This window comes from Schistocerca cancellata, chromosome 3, assembly GCF_023864275.1.
Source record: "Schistocerca cancellata isolate TAMUIC-IGC-003103 chromosome 3, iqSchCanc2.1, whole genome shotgun sequence".
Taxonomy (NCBI): Eukaryota; Metazoa; Arthropoda; class Insecta; order Orthoptera; family Acrididae; genus Schistocerca; species Schistocerca cancellata.
In genome coordinates, this window is record NC_064628.1 from 51,924,668 (window position 1) to 51,947,532 (window position 22,865).

General features: G+C 42.5%; 1 protein-coding gene across 5 annotated transcripts in view; it reads right to left on the reverse strand.

Moving 5' to 3' along the window:
- The window catches only part of LOC126176938 (uncharacterized), a 101,772-nt gene that overhangs the window by 40,387 nt on the left and 38,520 nt on the right, over positions 1–22,865 (reverse strand). For 2 of the 5 annotated variants that reach the window (XM_049924136.1, XM_049924137.1), the window contains one exon: positions 12,508–12,729. The exons of the other annotated variants lie outside the window; for them this stretch is intronic. In XM_049924136.1, the coding sequence (XP_049780093.1) occupies positions 12,508–12,519 (12 nt within the window). In that variant the 5' untranslated portion in view covers positions 12,520–12,729. The remainder of the gene's footprint in view (positions 1–12,507; positions 12,730–22,865) is intronic. 5 annotated transcript variants of the gene reach the window in all.

Genomic DNA, 22,865 nt, shown 5'->3' on the forward strand with positions numbered 1-22,865 from the left:
TCAATCTGTTTTCTGTGTGTTCTAGAATTCCTAACATATGTCTTTAATTGCTGCAACTTCAACTTTTTAAATGGTTTTTGAATTAAAAAATCTACTGTATTTACCCACATACAAGACAACTCTGAATATAGGATGACATCCTTTTTTCCAAAAGGCTTCTCAATAAAAATATATTTTTAACATATTCCGATCAATCAAAATTACAAACTGTTGGTGCATTAATCCACAGAACATTTTCTTTTTTGTCTCCCTACATTTTTCACTTAGTAACCCTGTCGTCTGTGGTATCACTATCTGTAATTATCATTATCATTCTAATAGCACAGCCATGAAATTTATATCTTCATTCCCTTAAGTGTTTGTTGTTGTTGTTGTTGTTGTTGTTGTTGTTGTTGGTGGTGGTGGTGGTGGTGGTGGTGGCGGCGGCAGTTTAAAAGAGGGGGGAAGGGACCAAACTAAGACGTTATCAGTTCTTTGTTCCTAATAAAGCAATATCCTAAGTGTGAGAATAAAACGAACAAGACATATAACACAAAACAGAAAGAAAGGAAAAACCACATGTATGAAGGAAAAGCAACAAACCGACAAGAAAACAACAGAGATGCTAGAAACAGAAGAAAGTAAAACAAGAAAGCAGATTATAGTGGCTGGGTGACCACGAGAAGAAAAAGGAGAAGCCAGCCACTCTGCAACACATTAAAACTTCAACCCTAAAAGCACTAGGGTGGAGGACACAGAGGAACAAAGGACATGTGCTAAAACCTTCATAGAAGTATAAAACCCACTCTCACAGATAAAACTTAAAACTAAAGCTGCTGCTGAGACATCATCACCCAACACTGAAGGTAGGGAGCTGGGAAAGTTAAAAGTCCGCCGTAGAGCAGCTAAAGTGGGCAGTCCAGCAAGAGGTGGACGACTGTCATTTGGGAGTCAGAGCGACACAGAGGTGGGTCCTCGCGATGGAGTGGGTGACCATGCGTTAGCCATGTATGGCCAACGTGGAGCCAGCAGAGGACAACTGATTCCCTGCGAGAGAACCGCACGGAAAACTTCCGCACGTTCGTCTCCTTAATGATACGCAGCTTGTTGTGCGTACTGTTATGCCATTCCGTCTCCCAAAGCCTGAAAACCCTGCAGCGTAAGACAGAACGCAGATCAGCTTTGGAGATGCCCATCTCCAGAAGCGGTTTCCACATCGTCTGTTTAGCCAGTCTGTCGGCAAGTTCATTGCCTGGGATTCCGACATGTCCAGGGTCCATACAAACACCACTGAACGACGGGGCCATTCCAGAGCATAGATGAACTCCTGGAATGATGCTACCAGAGGATGGCAAGGGTAACACTAGTCGATAGCTTGTAGGCTGCTCAATGAGTCAGTACATAGCAGAAATGACGCACCAGGGCATGAGTGGATGTGCCCAAGAGCATGAGATATGGCTTCCAGCTCTTCAGTGAAAACACTGCAGCCATCTGGCAAGGAGTGCTGTTCAATATGTCCTCCATGAAAATACGCAAAGCCTATGTAACCATCAGCCACCGAGCTGTTGGTGTAAACCACTTATGGCCCTGGTACACATCTAGAATCGAGAAGAAGTGATAGCGGAGAGCCACAGAATTAATGGAGTCCTTAGGGTGACGTGAAAGATCCAGACAAAGCTGCGGCCAAGGCATACACCATGGAGGCATACATGATCGGACCACAAGTAGAGGCAGTAAAGGGAAGGACTCCAGTTCAGAAGAAAGGACTGCACGCAAACCGCAATCGTTAGCCCCAACCAGGGCCGCCAATGGGGAAGATGGACTGCTGCGGGTGGAAAAAGGAGATATTAATTCGGATGCTCAGAAGAACTACGAATATATGCAACGTAAATGGCGAGCAGTTGTGCACGTCTGATCTGCAATGGAGGAACCCCAGTCTCCACCAGTACGCTGGCCACCGGACTCGTCCTAAAAGTTCCTGTCACTAGCTGAACCCCGCAGTGGTGCACAGGGTCGAGTAAATGCAATGTTGAGGGTGCTGCCGAACTGTAAACCACACTCCCATAGTCAATTCAGGGTTGAACAAGGGCTCTGTAGAGCCGCAGCAGCGTAGTGCGATCTGCACCCCAATTGGTGCTGCTCAGGCAATGGAGGGCATTGAGGTGCTTCTGCTTAAGCTAATTAAGATGAAGAAGCCAAATCAATGAGCATCAAAAACCAGCCCTAAGAATCAATCCACTACAGTGAGTGGATCATCATTAAGGTAAAGTTCTGGGTCCAGATGAATGGTACGATGCCGACGGAAGCGCATGACACACGACTTTGCGGCTCAAAACTGGAAGCCGTGGGCTGCAGAAATCATCTGCATACAGAGAAGGTGAGACGGAGGGCCAGACAGCTGCTGCTAGACCATTAATGACCACGAAAAATAGACAACACAGAGCCCTGCAGGACTCCATTCACCTGGGTTGGATGGAACTATGGTAGGCAGGAACTTGGACACGGAAAGTATGGAGTGACGGGAAGTTTTGGATAAAAATCGGGAGCGGGCCCGAGATACCACTCATACAATGTGGCAAGGAAATGGCACCGTCAGGTCATTTCGTATGCTTTATGTAAGTAAAAAAGACGGCAACCAGGTGTTGCGCCTGGAAAAGGCTGTTCGGATGGCAGACTCAAGGGACACAATGTTATCAGCGGTAGAGTGACCCTGGCAGAAGCCACCCTGACAGAGCCAGTAGGCCACGTGACTCCATGACCCAACACAACCGCCGACATACCATACGTTCCAGCAGCTTATAAAGAACGTTGGTGAGGCTGATGGGCCGAAAGCTGTCCACATCAAGCGGGTTTTTACCAGGTTTGAGCACTGGAACAATGGTGTTCTCCCCCCACTGTGATGGAAATGACACCATCGCACCAGATCCAATTGAAGATGACGAGGAGATGTCTCTTTTAGTGAGATGAGAGATGTTTAATCATCTGGCTGTGGATCCGATCAGGCCCAGGAGCTGTGTCAGGGCAATGTGCAAGGGCACTGAGGAGCTTCCACTCTGTAAATGGGGCGTTACAGGATTCACTGTGGCGTGTAGTGAATGAGAGGACGTTCCCTTCCAGCTGCCGTTTGAGAGTGCAAAAGCTGGGAGGTAATTCTCCGACGCAGAGGCTCGAGCAAAGTGCTCGGCAATCACGTTTGCGCCAGTAGATAACACGCCATTTATGGTAACACCAGAACACCTTTGGTGTCAGGTACGCGAAAACACATTTAACTTGGGAAGGTAACGTATGGCACCCAATGATCGAGACTTATCTCTCCCAACACTCTTGCTTCCATCGTTTGATAAGTTGGCGAACGCAGGCACGGAGCCGTTTAAGGGCTGTGAGGTGGTCCAGGGAAGGTTGCTGCTTATGCCGCGGCAGAGCTCGCCGATGCTCCGTAATTCCTTCAGCAACTTCCGGAGACAACCAAGGGACTGCCTTTTGCCAGGTGCACCCTAAAGAGCGAGGGATCTCATTTTCAGCCGCAAGAACAATTGCCGTAGTCATCTGCTCAACCATCACATCAATGTTACTGTGTGGGAGAGATTCAATGGTAACAGCAGAGGTGAAAGTTTCCCAGTCCGCCTTGTTTAAAGCCCATCCCATCTGGGCAGGCGTCCGTGGGCCTGACACTGGGGCAGTGACAGGAAGATGGGGAAGTGGTCACTACCACACAGGTTGTCATGTGCTCTCCAGTGGATAGATGGGAAAGTCCTAGGCTGCAAACTGATTTATCATTGGCCGAGTAAATACCATGAGCCACACTGAAATGCGTGGCAACCCCAGTATTTAAGAGACAGAGGTCGAACTGAGACGGTAAAGTTTCGACATCTCTGCCTCAACCAATATGCAAAGTGCCACCCCACAAGGGTTATGGGCGTTAAAATCTCCCAAAAGTAGGAAAGGTTTAGGGAGTTGATCAATCAGTGCAGCTAATATATTCAGGAGTACTGCACCATCTGGAGGAAGATATACATTGCAGACAGTTATTTTCTACAGCCACAGCTTCAAGAGTGGTTTGAAGGGACACAGTGTCACAACAGACTGAGTTTAGGACATAAACACAAACTCCACCTGAACTCTATTATAGTCGCTACGGTTCCTGTAATGTCCCTTATAGCCACGGAGGGCAGGGGTCCGCATTGCCAGGAACCAGGTTTCCTGGAGGGCAACACAGATAGCAGGTGTAAAGCTTAACAGTTGCCATAGCTCAGCTAGATGGTGGAAAAACCTGCCGCAATTCCACTGGAGAATGATGCGATCGTGAGACTTTGAAGGCATGGAACATTCAATTAGGTAGGTTACGCCTCAAGAGTCACCTGCTGCCACCGACTTATTGCCTGAGCAGTCTATATCCATTGTGTCCGAGGGCCTGGCGAGATCTAGGTCCTCAGCGGATGCCAAAATTTCCATCCAATCCTCACATGCAGAGCTTGTAGGTAGCGGCGGTGTGGCTGCCACTGCAATTTCCTTGGTCTTAGGGGGTTTTCATTTTGGATTTCTCTCGTTGCTCCTTGGGTTTCCATGGCTGGGAGGACTTCACTGGCTCAGTCTCCGAGACTGAGGATGAGTGTGAAGCCTGACAACCAGCTGCTTTTGGGATCTTCAGCCACTGGCAGGTGTCTTTTTCCCACTAGCAGAGATCTGGGAAGGGAGTGACCCAAGGGACCCCTTCCTAGCAAGAGAAGAAGACTAACGCTTCTCCGGCTTAAAAGTGGAGACGGACATATGCGATGGTTGGGGAGTGTTGTTCCCGAAGTAGGTGGTGCAGGAGCAACAGGGATGGAAATGCCCCCTACCATCAAGGGGGCAGGTGTAGTCTTCCAGCTCAGAGAGGTGACTGGGGTTGGCGTAGCTGATGGTGCCAGAACTGTTGTAGCGGCAGCGTAAGAGGTCATATCCACAGGAATGCAAGCGTTCAAATTTTCTCTTAGCCTCAGTGTATGTCAGTCGGTCCAGCGTCTTGTACTCAATGATTTACCTTTCTTTCTGGAGAATCCTGCCGTCTGGCGAGCAAGGTGAATGATGCTCTTCGCAGCTGACACAGATAGGAGGCAGGGCACATGGAGTATTGGGATGTAATGGGGGTCCACAATCTCGACATGTGACACTGGAAGTACAGCTGGAAGACATATGGCCGAACTTCCAGCACTTAAAGCACCGCATCGGGGGAGGGATATAGGGCTTTACATCACACCGGTAGACCATCACCTTGACTTTATCGCGCAATGTATCACCCTTGAAGGCCAAGATGAAGGCACCGGTGGCAACCTGATTATCCCTCAGACCCCGGTGGACACGCCAGATGAAATGTACACCTTGCTGCTCTAAATTGGCATGCAGCTCATCGTCAGACTGCAAAAGAAGGTCCCTGTGAAATATAATACCCTGGACCATATTTAAGTTCTTATGGGGTGTGATGGTTACAGAAATATCTCCCAGCTTGTCACAAGCGATTAACACCCATGACTGGGCAGAGGGTGCTGTTTTGATCAAGACTGACGCAGATCTCATTACGGACAAGCCCTCCACCTCCCCGAACTTGTCCTCTAAATGCTCAACAAAAAACTGAGGCTTCGTTGTCATGAAAGATTCCCCATCAGCTCTTCAACATACAAGGTACTGGGGCAAATAAGATCCGCTGCCATCCTTAGCCTGACATTCCTCCTATGGTGTGGCCAGGGAGGGGAACGATTTGGGGTCGTACTTCTGTGCATTGAATTGAGCTTGTGAACATTTAGAGACTGCTGGTGTTTCACCATCAGCAAGAGATGATGGACTACGCTTCATCACGTGTCATCCACTCCACCCTGATGCCACCCACTTTGACCAGGGGCCCTCCCCACAGGCACCACCCAGCCGCAGCAAAGGCCACCTAGCAGGATGCCATTGCCAGGAGTCCCAATGCCCCAGTAGGATGGGCATCTACCCCTTGGCATACGTGGGGAGTTAAAGGTGCAGGCATCAGCAGAGCAATCCCTGTGTGGTAAGGGGGCTACAACCAACAGGGTACATAGTGGCCCCACCACAACGGACTGGCTACCATGCTGGATATCAGGTGCAAAGAAGTCCATGGTCATCATCAACGCAGAAAGCGACACTGCATAGACGTTGGTGGGAAACGCACCCAGGAAGGTGTCCCACCCAAGAGATGGAGAATAGGCGGGACTGCAATGCGGCGATGAAAAAGCGGGCTAAAGATCTCAATGCACGATGGACACAATGCACCATGTAAGGTGCCCTTCCCCAATTGGCTCGCTCTCACCACATCACTATGAACACAATTGAACTAGAGCCAAATTAAGTGATTTGTTGCAAGAAATAACAAGACATTTAAGGTACCAGATGTAATGTGACTAATGCACGAAGCTTTGTCCCCTGTCATCATTGAACACTGGCAGCATACAGAACAACACATCAAAAGAAAAGGAGAAAATGTGGCACTTGGATGGCTTCATGGCTTTTGTTGTTGGTCAACTCGTTACAATGTAGTAGATGACAGCTCCAGTGCTGAAATTTGCAGTATAACGTCACTAATCTGTCCCCTATGGGACCAGGAGCATGGTCAGAACACAAAAAAGGTTGGGTTATCAGAACACTTTTAATGATCCATAACATAACAATGCAGTATCTTGGGACTGTGGTTAATGTTACTACAGACCAATAATTATTCTATATTTGTCAAGTTCTGCACCCATTACAGATTCACTTTGTGCAGCAAGAATTCTTGTAGGGAAGCATTTTGAAGTTTAAACCAGGCTCATCAATGTTGCACACTTTATCAAGATTAAACTCAACCAGTTTCCAAAATTCAGAATGAATTCAATGGCAGCTGTTTCGGTAGCAGACAACTTCCCACCAGAAATCATTACATTGCCATGTCATTTTTTTCCACCGATGTAATAAGCCTTTACTCACTGCAACTTTTTATTTTTCATTGTTTCCACCTAATTTTTAATACAAAGTCAGTGCCTTTTCTTTTATGAATGGTCCAGAAATTAAGTTTCTTTTCTTCTCACCTGCTTGAACCACACCCACAAAGCACTGTCTAGAATTTCACTTTCAGGTTTCTTGAAAGTCTTGCATATTTTCAGTCCTTTCTCATTGTCAGTCACGACTGTACGACCTTTAAGAGTTTTCCTAGTTTCCCCCCCTCCAGTCTTTAACAGTTGTTATGCCAATCCCTCCCTCAGTTGCAATGGTTTTGGAGTGAATCGTTTTTATCTAATCTTTCAATTACTTTCAGTTTCTTCGCTAAAGCCAGTACCATATGTTTATGGTAAGCTGATGCCGTAATATAGTTTTACTCATTTTAGTGAAAGACGAACACTGTCACTAATTTACACAACCAATGTGTACACAACAACATTTAGTGGCAAATTTGGAAAAATTAATTATTTCACACTAAAACTGATCGACCTACTGCTCCAACCAGACCATCCAAGAGCTTTAGCGAGGTTCTACTGTATTTCTCGGATTGGATATGAGAAGTTCAGAGGTTACCAAATGGATGACTGTAATTAATTTCAGTGGCTTCAGTATTTAACTGCACAATAAAATCCCTGGAATAGGCTTCTGCATCACGCATAGCTCGCTCAGAAGAACTGCTTAAGAATTTTCATTACTCTTGCTTTTAATTGCCATATTATGTTATCTGAGAACGAAAGCAAGTGTGTGGTATTGTTGGAATTTTAGCAAATATTATTTCATTCTCTTCATGCTCGTCTCTTTTTACATCTTAACTGAAACTGCTCACATCACTGGCTGGCTAGGGCTGTCCAAGTTAAATGCACTGGTAAGCAGTTGCCCCATATTATCCCTCAATCAATGTGAGTGTAACACAAAGCATAAAATGTATCTTTATTATCTTACTTAACTGTGCTCGAGTCAGCATGGCTTCGGCTCCACATGAAATGCAATCCAATGAGATTCCTGCAAAAGCGTAACAATACACGGTGTAACGCTTACATCACGTTTATTCTGATGATGAACACAGTATAGTGCATATTTTCTCATTTATCCCTTGCACTAGTACCAGGTGAGTCAAATGTCACTTGATTGTTCGCACAACACTGATAATAACCAAATCTTCACCTGTAAATGCAAGAGAACCCTTATATACTCTATTACACAATGTAAAAATGCTAACCCCAGCAGCAACAGTTTAATTTATTAATGTAAGACAACCCTGTATTTTTTTTGATGATGAATTTGGGAAAAAACTTGTCTTATAATCAGGTAAATATGGTATGCCCCACTACCATTTTTACTTTTCTGTTCCTTCTTTACCAGTTCGTTCAGATTTCATTTCCTAAATACACAGATATTCAAAATAAATATTGTGATTACATACAACTATAGCTATTTAATGCATAATTATGTACTGATAAGAATTATGGAGAATGTAAAAGGAAGTTCAAATTGAATCATTGTGCAAAAGTAGTGAATCAAAAGCTGGCATTTGCATGGTGACATGTAAGTGAAAAGCTTTTAACAATGAGGTAGCCTTAAGTGGCAAACTTAACTGACACATTTGAATATGGATTATAAAAAGACCTTCCTGTGTAATTGTACATCAGAGTGACACACAGAATATCAATGTTTTCAGCACAAAAATTTACAGTACATTTTTCTTCATCACTAGAACACATTTGAGTAATGGCTGATGCCACAGTTTGTTATGATTCCACGGATTACATGTTTCAGCAAGGTGGATCACCCCCACTTTGAGATTCACACCTTTTTTAAATCAACATCTCCCAAAACCACTGGATCAGTCATACTGGAGATGACGTCGTTCTGCTCTTGGCCATCTAGTTCTCTTGACCTTTCACACACAGATTTCTTTTCATGGGTTTATGTGAAAGACCTTGTGCACGTGTCCTCTTCACTAAAAATTCCAGAGATCAAAATGCACATTTATAATGTGCTTCAGAATGTATAGCATGAAGTGAATTATTGCTTAGATGTTGTCCATCTTACCAATGGAGGTCATATAGAACACTTTTTAAACTGGAATTTCTTTCATATTGCCTCTAACTCTTACTGATGCATTAAATGGTCACAGCCATATGTAATCACTATTCATTTACAGTTGTCCTGTATAAAAACCTATCAACTTGTGCAACAACTTCAATCTTAATTTTTACTACTTTCTTTTAAAGGTATTAGTAATAAATTATTTTAGTGAGACTGCAGTTGATTTTCAGTCCTACTGCAAACTACTTCTATAAGTACGTACCGTTAGTTACTACAGTTTAGCTGCACTAGAAGCAAATAGTGCTATGTCGTCATTAAAATGAAGGTAGTTCAAATATTGTCCACTAACATGTATTTCTCCTTCGTTTTTCCAGCTTGAGAATCATGAAACTTCCTCCGAGACTGCTGAGAACAGTTCTGCCGGTATAGAATCTCCTTGCCGATTCCCCCTTCCAATTCAAAATTTCTCACTATCCCGATGAAGTCTAACAGAGGCTGAAGTATTAATTAGTACTTTTCAGTATACTAACATGTTGAATAATGCCCTTTTCTCAGGGGCTGGGAGTACAGATTTTGTTGAAACTGACCTTTATCAAAAACCACAAATCCCAGAAAAAATGATAATTTGTACTCACTGCTCCAAACTATAATCATCCATTGTGCCATGTCAATTTCTGAAGCCTGCTTATCCCTTTGATTCAAGAAAATTTCATTCCTCTATACAGTTAGTGAAATTTTTTATAAATGTCTATTGCATTACTGACAGGCAGCTGATAAATTGAAATTTTTATTTTGCGTGTTCACCTTTTCTTGTTATAGAGAAAGTGCTGTTCCCGTTTTGAAGAACGGTTTTCTTTTGCAATTCTGTAAATAATTCTGTTAGTCCCATTTTCAAAACTGTTCCTCCAACTTTAATCATTTCAACAAACACCTCCTGGTACCTTCACTTTCTTCGTATCTTTAATGACTTTGTATACCACATCTAACATTACTTCCAAAACATCATTTAACTGTGTGTTTCTGATTCATCTGAGGAGCAATACAAATATTTAATTTCAGTTTTCATGAGTTATATCTTATTTTTAAAAATCACCTATCAGCTCAGTTTAATAACTTTATGTTCCCAATGACAGGATAAGCCCAAGTATCTGTCTAATAACGGAATTATTTAAATTCTACTTCAGTGTTCTTTGAAAATAAGATGTCGTTCATAGAAGTTACAAGTCTTAAAGTTTTAGTTTCTGCTTCAATTTTTTCATACATTTATTGTTTATAATTGCTCTCATCAAATTTTAACTGCTGCTCTCAAGTCCTCGCATAAACTCTCACCTTTTCTTTCATAGTTGTCTCATTCCATTTGGCATTTGCACCTTCCTGGCCCCCCCCCCCCTCTGCCCCCCCCCCCCCCCCACTGCGTGTGCATGCGCGCACGCGCGCGCGTCTGTAGTCATTTATGACTCTGTAACCTTCATTTCTTAGATGCTGACCTTTGAACTTCCTAATATAATCTCTTATGCCTCTCTAATCATGCGTACATTCTCAAACTGCATTTCTGATTTCCTGCTCGAAAAGCCTGTTCCTTTGCATCTTTGAACATATTTTGCCTCTGCATCTTACAAGTATACTATCACTTCAAAAGCCATTCAGGATCATTGGATTGTGTGCACAGTCAATTACAATTTTAATTCCATTTGGTTCTTGCCAATCCCTTTTTGTATTTGTTTTCTTCTGGAAGAATGTTTAAAAGTCATACATATTCTCAGCAAATTCTGTTAATGTATGATCTCTGTCATTTCTGGTATCGTGTCTAAAGTTTCCCAGTTAGCACCTACTATTTAGTTTCTGTCCTACTTTAACATTAAAATTTTCATTCTAACCTCTTAGAGGGATTCCTTCAATTAGCTTCCCTCTCTCTTTATTGAGGCCCTCTGTGTCTCATCATCTTACTGGTACTGGATTTTAATCATTCTGTTTACAATAAAGTCTACACTTTAATTTCTTACTGTTTCACTCTTCTGTAATAAAACAAATTACAGTGTTTAATTCAATTTGGTCTTTTTTTTTTGCCATGCTTATCATAACTACTGCAATATATACCATTCAATATTATGTAGCTCATTTTCAAACTACTATCCGATCTACTGGTTCTAAAGTTCTGCACTTTATTGTCTATCAATAAAAAAGTAGAAGCAGTTACATTTCAAGCTCCATGTTACTATCTGTTTAGACAAATCTCATGGAGCGAAGTGTCAGCCTTGAAGTCAGGTATACTCTCATGGCCTGAAGACATTACCTGATTTTCCTTTGTCCACCAGCCCCAAATATCTTGTCGCCTGGGCTAGAATACTAACCTACTAGGGACTCTTACATGGCATTATGTTCCTACAGCCATAAACATTGTACCAGAGCCAGATCCAAAAAAAGTTTGGCAACAAACACAAACAGCACTAAATGTCTGCAAAATTATGCTGACATCAGTCTCTGCCCAGAGACGATTCTGAATTACAGTGCCTGGAACAAACATTTGTTCATAATCCGATCACATGCAAACAGAACTCAAGTCTCCAGTCAATATCATAAATTAGCAGTGAAATGAGTCCTTGTCAATCTTAATACATTTTGTCAAGAGAGTAGTTGCATCTGATTCATCATGCTGCCTAAGGCACGGGTTGATGAGAAGCCCATCCATACTTGTTCCCCATAAACTGATGCATTAAGGTTAGTGTCTTATAAGTGCTGACAGCTCCATAGTGTAAACAACTAGACTGGAAGTATGATGAAATTAGCATAAAAATAAACTCACCATATAAGGGCAACATAGACAATGAAGTGGTGGAAGGGTGCATAGCCAAGTTAATGCTGCTATCTAGGTTCTTTGTGTGTATCTAAAGCTCAACATCTCCTCTGCACAGCATTTGTTGACATTTAACAAAAATTGAACACAGAAAAAAAAATGGACAACTTGTCTGCTCAGAGTTTGGTTTTCGTAAGGTTTTCCATCCCTCCGCCACCCTTAATACATTTCTTCAGTTCCCTTTTTCTTTTCTTCTTTGTTATTTTCAGTACCCAGTGATGTAACTATAGGCTCCCAACACTTCAGGTCTATTACATCAAGTTATTTCAAGTTTTCTTTAATTTTTTCCCATCTTTACATTCCCTATTACAGCTGATACTATATTGCAATCAAAATGTCGTAACTGATGTACTGACCTTAACGAGTGGAACTCCGGAAAATAAACTGCATTTACCAACCTTTTAAGGGCAAAATTATTTGAATTTAACTTTCTGGGTATCATAGGATTTGAAGAATAGGTATTTCACTAAGTAGCTTACTCACCTGAATGACCAGACCATGACGATAACTGTAAAGCAAATTGTCCATATGCTTAGAAGCCACATAACAAATGCATGCATTGCCACATAATAAGGGCATGCTTCACCCAAAGAAGTGAGACCAGAAGACAGAAACTGAATCAATATTTTGTGACCTGCTGGAAGTCTGATACACACCTTACATCGCATGTAGTATAAACTTCAGAGTATGGTTCCATCAAGTTTTTGTTGATAACAGCATTCTCAAGGAGGTGAGGGATCACTACAACTTTTGTTCGTTGATCTGTTTTTCTGTTTTCTTTGTGCCATCTGGAACTCAACTGACAGATTCTGCAATATGCTGACCGATTTCCCAGTGTTGAATGACGCTTATTTGCTTTATGTTTTTCCCCTGTCATTCTTAAAAACAAGAAATGGCATGTGAGACTTAAATTTCAGATATAATAATATTTATGCTTTTCCTAATGTTAGTACTGTCTAGCTGTATAAGAAAAGTGTGATTATCTTATTCGGACAAACGTGATCTTAATTTTTTTTCTCGTACTCTGAATCCTATAGCTGAAGCATAAAAAAATACACTTTTGCAGTTCCATGTAGTTTTATCATTTGAGTATGTCGAAAGGTTAAGCAACTGATTTGCTAATAGTAAACTTCAACGTTATAGTTACACCCAACCATGACAAAGTGAAGACAAATGCAATACTTCATCAAATGAACCCACTGAAATTTATTTCTTACGGTCACAGTAGGCAAGTGTACTGTAATCAAAGTTAATTCATTAAGCAAAAACACAATATAACCCCTTGATGACCACCCGGAGGAAACAAAACTATAATGGCGTTGCTTGTGTGTGACAAGCGAAACTGCACCAAACTTTGCATAATGAGGCAAAAAAGTAGCTAGTAGTAAAAAAAAATACAAACATTAACTGAGGTTTGCACATGAAACTTGGCATTAACTTTCAACTTTTAGACAACGTAAAACAAAAAAAATTGACACACTGAATATTTCTCAAGTAAAAATATGAAGTTGACTCCACACTAAAACCTCAGACCTAATTTTGTGACCAGGCAGAAGTTCTGATGTTGCACCTGGATTCTGATAATTTTGCTTTGCCAATAACAAATGTCGTGGGGGAAAAACGACACAGAATATTTACAGACCACATACCTGCAATCTTTAAATGTTAGCATAAAAATTGCAGTAAACGCAACGCGCACACACACAAATTATCTCATTATGTCTAAACTCTAGATGTAAACAGAGAACAACATTATCCACTACAAGCTTTCTCACAATATTGACAGCAGAAACAGAAATAGATGTAACTTAGGAGGAAAGCTGTACAACATAAAAATAGTAACATGAAACAGTGATGTACCCACAGTAACAAGCTATTTCTTCACCTTTAGTATGCCACAAAAAGACTGAAGCAACCACGAATAATGAACTGATCTTTGAATTATCAAACATGCCATCATGCATCACGGAATAAAGGGAATGTGACCTAATTCTCAAAAATCAGATACCTACAGTTGTGTATTCAACTCAGAAACAAGAAAAGCACTTTGCAAGCACAGGCTAACTGTGGTGTACAATCACATAGTCTGTTCAGGAGACTGTGTCCAAGTAGTATTATACCTTCCACATGTCAAAAATTATATCAAGAGTCAGCTCACAAATGACTGTTATAAAGCTCTCTCCAATACTAACAAGTTAGCAATGATGTAATGATAATTATTGAAGCATACTGAAAGCAAGTAAGTTTTCCATTACTCTATAGTTATTTAGTTTGTTTCTGCTGCTCACATTACATGAACAGAGGTGCAATTACTAAAAGTAAATAGTATTAAAGTTCTCTGGTTTGATAAGTAATATGTTGCAGCACTTACTATCCACTGTATAACTACTCCATCTGTGTAGTGTTAAATAGACAAAAGAGAATCTGTTCAAATTAGTGTGTGTTGTTATACAGCATTCCATCTTGTTTTGGAATAAAAAAAAAAGAGTAATGCAGAGCTCTTATGATGTAAAGTTCAGTACTACAAGAAGAGAGCAGCAACTGAATGGATCCTGGATGCTAAAACTGGAATTACATCTACCTCACCTTAAAACCTTCTTGCTGGATTAAAACAATGTGCTCAACTAGGCTCTAACCAAGCTTCTGTCGTAAGTCATTTCTCCACAACATCATTTCTTCAGCAATGATAGTCTTGCTTAGTATGCAAGAGAATATAAGCAACATTCCAAAACTAGGAGATAGGTACCAGCAAAAGTCAAGTTGTGAGAGCAGAACACCAGTAATGCCCGGATAGCTTAGTCATTAAAAGCATTGTCCGCGAAAGGCAAGTTTCCGGGTTTGAGTACCATCTGCCATACAGTTTTAATATTCAGCAACTTTCAAAACAGTGCACAATCTACTCCAGCAACAGATTCATTTTGATAACTACCTGTTCCTTCTGTTGTCTTTCAAGAGCATAATTAAAGACGATAATTTTCGTTCTATGATACACCATAAAATTTATTTGATATTGGTTAAATGTTGCCAGTTACAGACACACAAAACATTTTCTTCTTTATTATAGGCAGTGTCTGATACTGATCTACCTTTCTCATTAATATTACTTTCAACACTGCAGCAATTTAAGTGGGAATATAAAAAAGAAAGAAAGAAAGAAAAAAGTGAAAACTGCTGAGCAAATGTTAATACCATTGCCTGGCGTGACCCCTATAATACCGTGGAGGCCTCAGACTCACTACTAAAGGGGCATGGGTGCACAATCACATGACAACAGAGTGAACGTGTGCACATGTCAACTATCCACTACACTCACTCAGTCACACTGAAAAAAATCCACTAGAAGAGGAAAGGGGTACATTTCCTGGCAATGGAAGGAAAGAAGTGTACAAATCTTTTTTTTTTTTTGTGGCGCTCAACTACTAAGGTCAATAGCAGCCAGTCACAAATGTAAATGCACATATAATCGCGTAAAACTCAAGAGGAGGGGGAGGGGGGGGGGGGGGGGGACACCAGAAAGTTCTTACAAAGACGCAGATAAAATAGTTAAAACAGTTAGATGTCTTTGGACAAGTCCATCAAAGTAATAAAACGAAGAACGTGAGCAGCTGCTCGAGCGTCATCAGCTAAAATTTCCTGTAAGGTAGATGGGAGAGACAAGACAACACGAGATTGAATTAAAACAGGGACACGACAATAAAACATGGCGCACTGTCAATGCAGGACCACAAGGGCACTGCAGGGCAGGGTCACCGGATAGCAGGTAGCGGTGGCTAACCAGCAATGCCCAATCCGCAACCTGGCCAAAATGACCTCTTCTCGCCGAGAGGGTCGGGAGGAGGTTGTCCAAGCTGTTGGGAATGGTTTTATGGCCCGGAGCTTATTTTCTTGAAGTGACGACCAAGTATCCCACCATAATGACACAAACCTCTTACAAACAACCCCACTTATGTCAGACGATGGGACACAAAGGCAGTCTGGCCGAGGCAGGAGGACTGCAGCCTTGGCTGCAGCATCAGCAGCCTCATTCCCAGGCACTCCTACATGGCCTGGAACCCACATAAAGCTAACACGAGAGCCATCATCAGCAAAAGAATGGAGGGATTGCTGGATCCGTTGCACCAAGGGATGGACCGGATATGGAGCTCCAAGGCTCTGAAGAGTACCGAGTGAATCAGAGCAGAGTACATACGGAGAATGGCGGTGGCGGCGGACATACTTAACGGCCTGATAAAGAGCAAAAAGCTCGGCCGTAAAGCGGGAACACTGGTCGAGGAACCGGTATGTAAAGGTGACGTCCCCGACGACAAAGGCACAGCCGACACCATTGTCAGTTTTGGACCCGTCAGTGTAAATAAAGGTGTTACTGGCGAGTCGCGCACGAAGTTCGACAAACCCGTGAGCAATACACTGCATCCGGAGTACCCTCCTTCGGGAGCGAGCAGAGGTCAAGGTGAATGTGAACCGGAGCCTGGAGCCAAGGTGGTGTTGGGCTCTCACCCTCTCTGAAGGTGGTAGGGAGGGCAAAATCCAATTGTTGAAGCAGGCGACGAAAGCGGACTCCAGGGGGCAGCAGGGCAGACACACACAACCCATACTGACGGTCAAGAGAATCGTCGAAGAAAGGGGTGGTCGGGCATTTACAACAACCGGCAGGCATACCAACAAAGCCGTACGTCACGCCAGTAGGTCAATGGTAATTCGGCAGCTTCAGCAAAAAGACTCTCGACGGGACTAGTAGAGAATGATCCGGTCGCAAGACGTAACCCCCGATGATGGATGGAGTTGAGACGGCGTAAGAGGGATGGCCGAGCAGACGAGGCTCCCATAATCCAGCTTTGATCGGACTATGGACCGATATAAGCGAAGCAGGACAGTGCGATCCGCTCCCCAAGATGAACCACTAAGAACACGGAGGACACTAAGGGAACGTGTACAACGGGCAGCCAAATGAGAGACATGCGGAGACCAACATAGTTTCCTGTCCAGTGTGAGCCCTAAAAACTTCATTGTCTTCACGAATGGGAGAACAACGGGACCGAGATGTAAGGATGGTGGAAGGAATGCTTTATATCGCCAAAAGTTGATGCAAACCGTGTTTCTCTTCAGAGAACCGGAAGCCATTAGCCACACTCCATGAGTATAGGCTCTCAAGACAACGCTGAAGGCAGCGCCCCAGGAGGCATGTTCTCTGGGCACTGCAGTAGATCGCGAAGTCATCGACGAAAAGAGAGCCAGAGACATTAGGTGGAATGCAATCCATAATTGGATTGATCGCTATGGCAAAAAGGGCTATGCTCAAAACGGAGCCCTGAGGCACTCCTTCTCATGGAGGAAGACGTCTGACAATATGGAACCCACACATACCCTAAACATTCGATCTGTTAAAAATTAATCAATAAAATGGGGCAGGCGACCACGTAGGCCCCACCTGTGCATAGTGTGGAGGATATCTCCTCTCCAACAGGTATCATAAGCCTTCTCCAAATCGAAGAACACAGCTACCATTTGGCGCTTGCGCAAAAAGTTGTTCATGATAAACGTTGACAAGGTCACAAGCGGCATCGATGAAAGCCGCATTGAACATTGGTAAGTAGCCGTCGAGATTCAAGAATCCAAACCAACCGAGCGTTAACCATGCGCTCCATCACCTTACAGACACAGCTTGTAAGAGAAATGGGGTGGTAACTAGAAGGAAGGTGTCTATCCTTCCTGGGTTTGGGTATGGGAACAACGATGGCCTCACGCCAACGCATGGGGACCTGACCTTCGGTCCAGACATGATTATAGGTACGAAGAAGAAAGCATTTGCCTGCCGGAGAAAGGTGTGCCAGCATCTGAATGTGAATGGCATCTGGCCCCGGAGCAGAGGACCGGGACAGTGCAAGTGCATGTTCGAGTTCCTGCATGGTAAAGGGGGCATTATAATCTTCCAGATTCAGCGAGTGGAAGGAAGGTTGCCAAGCCTCTTCTGCCTCTTCTGCCTCTTTTCTGGGAAGGAAGGCAGAATGGTAATGGGCGAAGCTTGAAACCTCCGCGAAAAAGCGGCCGAAGGCGTTGGAGACATCCACAGGGTCCATAAGTACCTCATTCCCTGAAGTCAGGCCAGGTATCGAGGAGTGGGCCTTAATGCCCGACAGCCGGTGCAGGCCACCCCAGACGACAGAAGAGGGAGTAAAACTGTTGAAGGAGCTTGTGAAAGAGGCCCAACAAGCTTTTTTGCTGTCTTCGATGACTCTATGACATTGCGCTTGGAGTCGTTTGAAATGAATACAATTCGCCAGCGTAGGATGGCGGCGAAAGGTGCGTAAAGCACGTCGTCGAGCACGGATAGCGTCTCTGCAAGCCTCATTGAGTTATGAAGGACCAGGTGAAGTGGATCTGGGAGTAGGTATTGAGGTTATGAAGAAAGACTGAAGGTTGTCTTTTCCACGTGTCCTGATCATGACAATGTCATCAACGTATCTGAATCACATAAATGGTTTCAGGTGTTGATTGTATAAGAAAGGTTCCTCCAGAAGACCTATAAATGTGTTTGATATTAGATAGTGCCATGTAAGTACTCACAGCAGAAACATAGATTTGTTTATAAATTTGGCCTTCAAAGTGAATTAATTGTGGGTCATAGTGTGACTGGCTAGAAGGATTAGGAAAGAGGTGATGTGTTTGGTATCAGGAGGACACTGGAGAAGGTGTTCCTTGGCTGCAAGCCAACGAGCATGAGGGATGGTGGTGTTAAGAGGAATTTTCATGCACAGTGACAAACAAGGGAGCCTGGTAAAAACGGGACAGTAACTGTGGTAAGGCAATGAAGGAAGTGAGCTGTTTCTTGAATGTAAGATGGGAGGTTACACACAATAGTTTGGATGTGTTGGTCAACAAAGGTGGTGATTTGGATTGGGTTTGGGGAGTAGGTAGACAGAGAGTGCAGGGGGTTGCAGTTGTGAGGAAGGAGACTGATTCATATCATGTTTTGGGATGGTTCCAAGGCATTGAGGAGCTGCTGAACATCATGTCGTGTGGACTGTTGGGATGGGATCACAGTTGGAAGGTTTGTATGCACAGGTGTTGGAAATTTGATGGGGACCCTCAACCACACAGGCAGTATGAATCATGACCACAGTAACAGAACCATTGCCCATGGGAAAGATGATAAGGTCTGGATTGTTTTTCACATTACAGGTAGCTGTCCCAGAGAAATGATGTTGGACTTACTAGGGATGGAAATTGGAAAGGAAGGTGAAGCCATGTTAGAAGTGAGAACTTCTTAATAGGTTATCAGGAAAAGTAAGCATTTCTTAATAGATTATAGGGGATAACACTATGAATTTCTAACACATTCACAAAATTTAAAGTACTGACACTGATGATCTGAGATCAAAACCGGTCATGGAATAAAGCTATATTTTCAGACTGTCTGGGCACCATGAACCTTACATAATATTTATTGGCTGTTGCTAATCACCTTATACAAATGCTTCAAGCCATTTACTGTTCCTGAGTCAGCATGCAAACCACCTATTTATCTTCCTTTTGTAGAGAAAACAGTGCATCCTAAGCAAGATTCTCTGCTGGACACACTATGCAGATGTTCTGCAGGGCACTCAGCAAGTCATAGAAGATGTTTGACATCTATCTCACAAGCCATGAGGTTTGCTTATAGCTCAACACTGATGTCCCCTTGGGTGGTGTCACCTCAGTAAAAACACTGGTGCATGGCAGGATGTAGCTTGCACCACTATCTGCCATTTGCTTTCCTGTTCCACACACAAATAGAGAGAGAGAGAAAAATGACTGCCTACATGCCTCAGTATGAGCCCTAAATTTGGTCATCTTATCTTGGTGGTGCTTACATGAAATGTACATTGGTGGCAGTGTAATGATTCTCTTGTCAGCTTCAAATGCTGGTCCTCTAAAATTTTCTCAATATTGTTCCATTAGAACAACATACTTCCCTCCAGGGATTCCCATTTCAGTTCACAAAGGATCTCTCTAACACTCATGTCATGTTCGAATTGGCCGGTAAAAAATCTAACATCACACTTTTGAACTGTTTTGATGTTTTCCTTTAATCTCTTGGGGATCCCAAACACTTGAGCAGTACTGAAGCACTGATCAAACTATTGTTCTATACACCAGCCTCCTTTACAGATGAACCACACTTTCTTAAAATTCTGCCAATAAACTGAAGTCAAGCAATCAGTTTCCCTGCTATCATCCTTACACACACACACGTTCTATTTCATGCTGCTTTGCAACTGTAAACCTAGATTTTTAAACTATGTGGCTACGTCAAGAAGCGCAATTTTAAAATTACACAATTGTTTTTCCAACTCATCTTCATTAACTTGCAATACTCTGTATGTAGGGCAAGCTGCCATTCACCACATAAACTAGCAATTTTGTCTAAGTCATTCTGCATCCTTCTGCAGTCATTCAATGAAGACACCTTCCAGTACGCCACAGTATCATCAGCGAACAGCTACAGATTGCTGTTCACTCTGTCCGTTGCAGCATTTATGCGTACACAGAATAAGAGTGGTCCTATCATACTTCCCTGGAGCACTCCTGATGACACCCTTGCCTCTCATGAACACTTACCACTGTGGATAACGTACTGGGTTCTATTAAAAAAAATCTTCGAACCACTTACATATCTGTGAACCTAATCAGTATGCTCTTATCCTTGTTAACAGTCTGCAGTGGGGCACCACGTCAAATTATTTCCAAAAATCTAGGATTATAGAATGTGTCTGTTGCCCTTCATCCACAGTTTGCAGGATATAATGTGAGAAAAGGGCAAGCTGTGTTTTGGATGAGAAACATGCTTTATAAATTCTTATCAATTTGTGGATAGAACCTTTTTCATCTAAAGAAAATACTAACGATATTGGTCTGTAATTTTGTGTCTTTCTTTTATCCTTATGTACAGGTGTCACCTGTGCTTTTTCCAGTCACTTGGGACTTTGCCATGGGCAAGAAATTCGAGATAAAAGCCAGCAAAGTAAGAGGCCCGTGCTGTAGAATACTCTCTGTAAAACCAAATTAGGATTCCATCTGGACAAGGTGACTTATTTGTTTACAACTCCTTCAGTTGCTTCTCTATGCCAGGGGTGTCTATTAATATGTTCTCCACGCAGGAAGCTATAAGATTGTGACACAATGGTATATTTATACCGTTCGTCCAACGTGAATGATTTCTTAGACATGAAATATAAAAGTTCAGCTTTCCTTTTGATGTCTTTTACTGCCACACTATAAATGAGTGACTGGACAGCAGCCTTCGACCTGCTTAGCAATTTTACTTCGGACCAGAATTTTCTTGGATTCTCGGCAAGATCTTTTGCTATGGTAAAACAGTGGTAGCTGTACACTTCTCTCATCAATCTTTCAATAAACGCACAAATATCTGACTGACTTTTACCTGTCATCATTTGTGTGTTCTTTTTTGAACCAAGAGTGCAACATTATCTGCTTCCTCTGCTTTCTCCAAAATTTGTCTTTAAGACATGATGGGTCCTTCCCATCCCTCATCAACTTACTCAGCACATACTTCTACAGAGAATGATTTAAATCCATTTAAATATTGCCCATAATTGTACTGAAATTGAATTATGTCCATTCATCGTCTAACTTGGATGCTGACAACTGCTTATTTGCTCTTGCCAGCAAAATGACGGTCCTATCCTTCTTGCTGGATTTATTAACTTCAGCAACCACCATCACTATATCATGATCATTAATCAACATCTCTACATTGCTCTGCTGGGCGTTGGAGACACTTTTGTCGACTTGTCTTGAAAAAGCATGTTTTATGGACAGGAGCAGCCATCAGGTAGTGAAGGGTGGGTCACTTATTTTTAAAAAAGAGAGAGAGAGAGAGAGAGAGAGAGAGAGAGAGAGAGGGGGGGGGGGGGAGGAGAGAGAGAGAGAGAGAGAGAGAGAGAGAGAGAGAGAGAGAGAGAGAGAGAGAGGGGCATCATCTGGATCACAATTTCTTTTATTGATGACTTGGTGTTACGATCCTCCCAGCAGATCAAACATGAAGTCGCCAATAAAAAAAAATTGAGATGTAAATGGTGTTTTTTTTTTATTTACTTGCTTTAGAACATCTAAAAACATGTGATCTTATTTTAAGGTTCCACAAAACGGGCAATCATGAGCCTGACTGACTGACTAAAATTGAGAATAGTACCACTAAGAGGCAGTTCTTGATCATTAAAATTTTGATTTCAGTCATCAGTCTTCTCACTGGTTTGATGTGGCCAGTCACAAATTCCTTTCCTGTGCCATCCTCTTCATCTCAGAGTAGTTCTTGCAATCTACGTCCTCAATTATTTCCTGGAGGTATTCAAATATCTGTCTTCCTCTACAGTCTTTGCCCTCTACAGCTCCATCTAGCACCATGGAAGTCACTCCCTCATGTCTTAACAGATGTCCTATCACCTTGTCCCTTCACCTTGTCAGTGTTTCCCACATATTCCTTTTCTCTCCAATTCTGTACAGAACCTCTTCATTCCTTACCTTATCAGTCCCATCTAATTTTCAACATTCATCTGTAGCACATCTCAAATGTTTCAATTCTTTTCTGTTGCAGTTTACCTATAGTCCATGTTTCACTATCACAATGCTGTGCTCCAAACGCGCATTCTCAGAAATTTCCTCCTCAAATTAAGCACTATGTTTGAAACTAGTAGACTTATCTTGGCCAGTAATGACCTTTCTGCCAGTGCTTGTCTGCTTTTGATGTCCGCCTTGCTTCATCTGTCATGGGTATTCTGCTGCCTAGGTAGTGGAATTCCTTAACTTTATCTACTTCGTGACCATCAATCGTAATGTTAAGTTTCTCACTGTTCTCGTTTCTGCTACTTCTCATTACTTTCATCTTTCAATTTACTCTCAATCCATATTCTGTACTTATTACACTGTTCATTCCATTCAGCAGATCCAGTAATTTTTCCTCGCTTTCACTCAGGATAGCAATGTCATCAGTGAATGATGTCCATTCGTCTTGAAT